Here is a 2,500-nt window from a genome sequence, read left to right on the forward strand (position 1 = left end):
TACACTGTGTGTGTGTACACTGTGTGTGTGTACACTGTGTGTGTGTACACTGTGTGTGTGTACGCTGTGTGTGTGTGTACACTGTGTGTGTGTACACTGTGTGTGTGTGTGTACACTGTGTGTGTGTGTGTACACTGTGTGTGTGTGTGTACACTGTGTGTGTGTGTACACTGTGTGTGTGTACACTGTGTGTGTGTACACTGTGTGTGTGTACACTGTGTGTGTACACTGTGTGTGTGTACACTGTGTGTGTACGCTGTGTGTGTGTACACTGTGTGTGTGTACACTGTGTGTGCACTGTGTGTGTGTACGCTGTGTGTGTGTAGCTGTGTGTGTGTACACTGTGTGTGTGTACACTGTGTGTGTGTACGCTGTGTGTGTGTAGCTGTGTGTGTGTACACTGTGTGTGTGTACACTGTGTGTGTGTACACTGTGTGTGTGTGTACACTGTGTGTGTGTGTACGCTGTGTGTGTGTAGCTGTGTGTGTGTACACTGTGTGTGTGTACACTGTGTGTGTGTACACTGTGTGTGTACACTGTGTGTGTGTGTACGCTGTGTGTGTGTAGCTGTGTGTGTGTACACTGTGTGTGTGTACGCTGTGTGTGTGTACACTGTGTGTGTGTACACTGTGTGTGTGTACACTGTGTGTGTGTACACTGTGTGTGTGTACACTGTGTGTGTGTGTGCTGTGTGTGTGTACACTGTGTGTGTAGCTGTGTGTGTGTACACTGTGTGTGTGTACACTGTGTGTGTGTACACTGTGTGTGTAGCTGTGTGTGTACACTGTGTGTGTAGCTGTGTGTGTGTACACTGTGTGTGTGTACACTGTGTGTGTGTACACTGTGTGTGTAGCTGTGTGTGTACACTGTGTGTGTAGCTGTGTGTGTGTACGCTGTGTGTGTGTACACTGTGTGTGTACACTGTGTGTGTACACTGTGTGTGTAGCTGTGTGTGTGTACGCTGTGTGTGTGTACACTGTGTGTGTGTACACTGTGTGTGTGTACGCTGTGTGTGTAGCTGTGTGTGTACACTGTGTGTGTACACTGTGTGTGTAGCTGTGTGTGTGTAGCTGTGTGTGTGTAGCTGTGTGTGTGTAGCTGTGTGTGTGTACACTGTGTGTGTGTACACTGTGTGTGTGTAGCTGTGTGTGTAGCTGTGTGTGTGTACGCTGTGTGTGTGTAGCTGTGTGTGTCTATGCTGTGTGTGTCTATGCTGTGTGTGTCTACGCTGTGTAATCAAGCTCCGCCCCCAGCTCGTCGTAGAGGCTGTAGATTGCGTCGACGTGTGGCGTGAAGTGTCGCAGGAACAGCGCCACCTGCTCCAGGCACAGCGCCTCCGGCACAGCCGCCCCCTTGGACAGCGCTCGCAGGAAGTCGGATCGGTACGGAGCGCCGTGCACAGCCGCCTGGAGGCACACGGAGACACGCGGATAGACACACAACAACAACAACAACCGCCATTCGCCACTAAGTGGCGGTGACGTCACCACGACGCTTGTGCCAGGCCATGTGCACCCTGAGGCCACGTGAAGTGTCGAACGCCCGCTGGCAGGAGGTCACGGGGCAGACCCAGCAGGTGCCACGGGTCGACTGACCGAGATGACCGAGATGACTGGCTGATCCACCACCTGTGCCCCCTACTGTGCCAACTTGCTGTGCTTTAGCCACCCGGCGCTCCGCTCGTTGTTGTGAGCGTCGCTCCTCCGCCCTCCGTTGTTGTTGGAGGGCGACTGCCTCCAACTGCCCAGTAGCAGCGTCCTTCACGAGCCTCCTCCACTGAGGCCGATCTTGACACCGCTGGTACCAGTCATCGGCAAGTCCACTCAGCTCCACGTCCTCCTGTACCACATCACTCCATCTCTTCTCTAGCCCGTGCCGCGCCCGTTTAGCCCCCTCGATCCGGCCGAACAAAAGCTGTTTAGGCATGCGGTGGCTGGGCATGCGGGCTACATGACCCAGCCAACGCAGCCTTGCCTGCCGGAGGAGCTCACTGATGGGACTTTGCCCAGATCTTTCAAGGACTTGTGAGCTCCTCACACAATCCAGCCTGGATTGTGTGTGATAGACACACACACACAGACACACACACACACGCACAGACACACAGACATGTACACACACACACAGACACACACACACACAGACACACACAGACACACACACACAGACACACACAGACACACAGACATGTACACACACACACAGACATGTACACACACACACACACAGACACACACACACACACACAGACACACACACACACACAGACATGTACACACACACACAGACACACACACACAGACACACACACAGACACACACACAGACACACACACAGACACACAGACATGTACACACACACACACAGACATGTACACACACGCACAGACACACAGACATGTACACACACACACAGACACACACACACACACAGACATGTACACACACACACACAGACATGTACACACACACAGACACACACACACACAGACACACAGACA

The 2,500-nt window shown here is 52.9% G+C and overlaps 1 protein-coding gene across 1 annotated transcript in view; it reads right to left on the minus strand.

Annotated features, from left to right (window-relative positions):
• Positions 1-1,160: 1,160 nt before the first annotated feature.
• Positions 1,161-2,500, minus strand: part of GLTP (glycolipid transfer protein) — a 34,257-nt gene continuing 32,917 nt past the window's right edge. Inside the window, exon 6 of the mRNA XM_078623440.1 lies at positions 1,161-1,406. Within this exon, the coding sequence (XP_078479566.1) occupies positions 1,224-1,406 (183 nt within the window). The 3' untranslated portion in view covers positions 1,161-1,223. The remainder of the gene's footprint in view (positions 1,407-2,500) is intronic.

The sequence above is a fragment of the Lampetra planeri genome, unplaced genomic scaffold (genome assembly GCF_965212315.1).
Source record: "Lampetra planeri unplaced genomic scaffold, kcLamPlan1.2.h2 scaffold_253, whole genome shotgun sequence".
In the NCBI taxonomy this organism is placed as follows: Eukaryota; Metazoa; Chordata; class Hyperoartia; order Petromyzontiformes; family Petromyzontidae; genus Lampetra; species Lampetra planeri.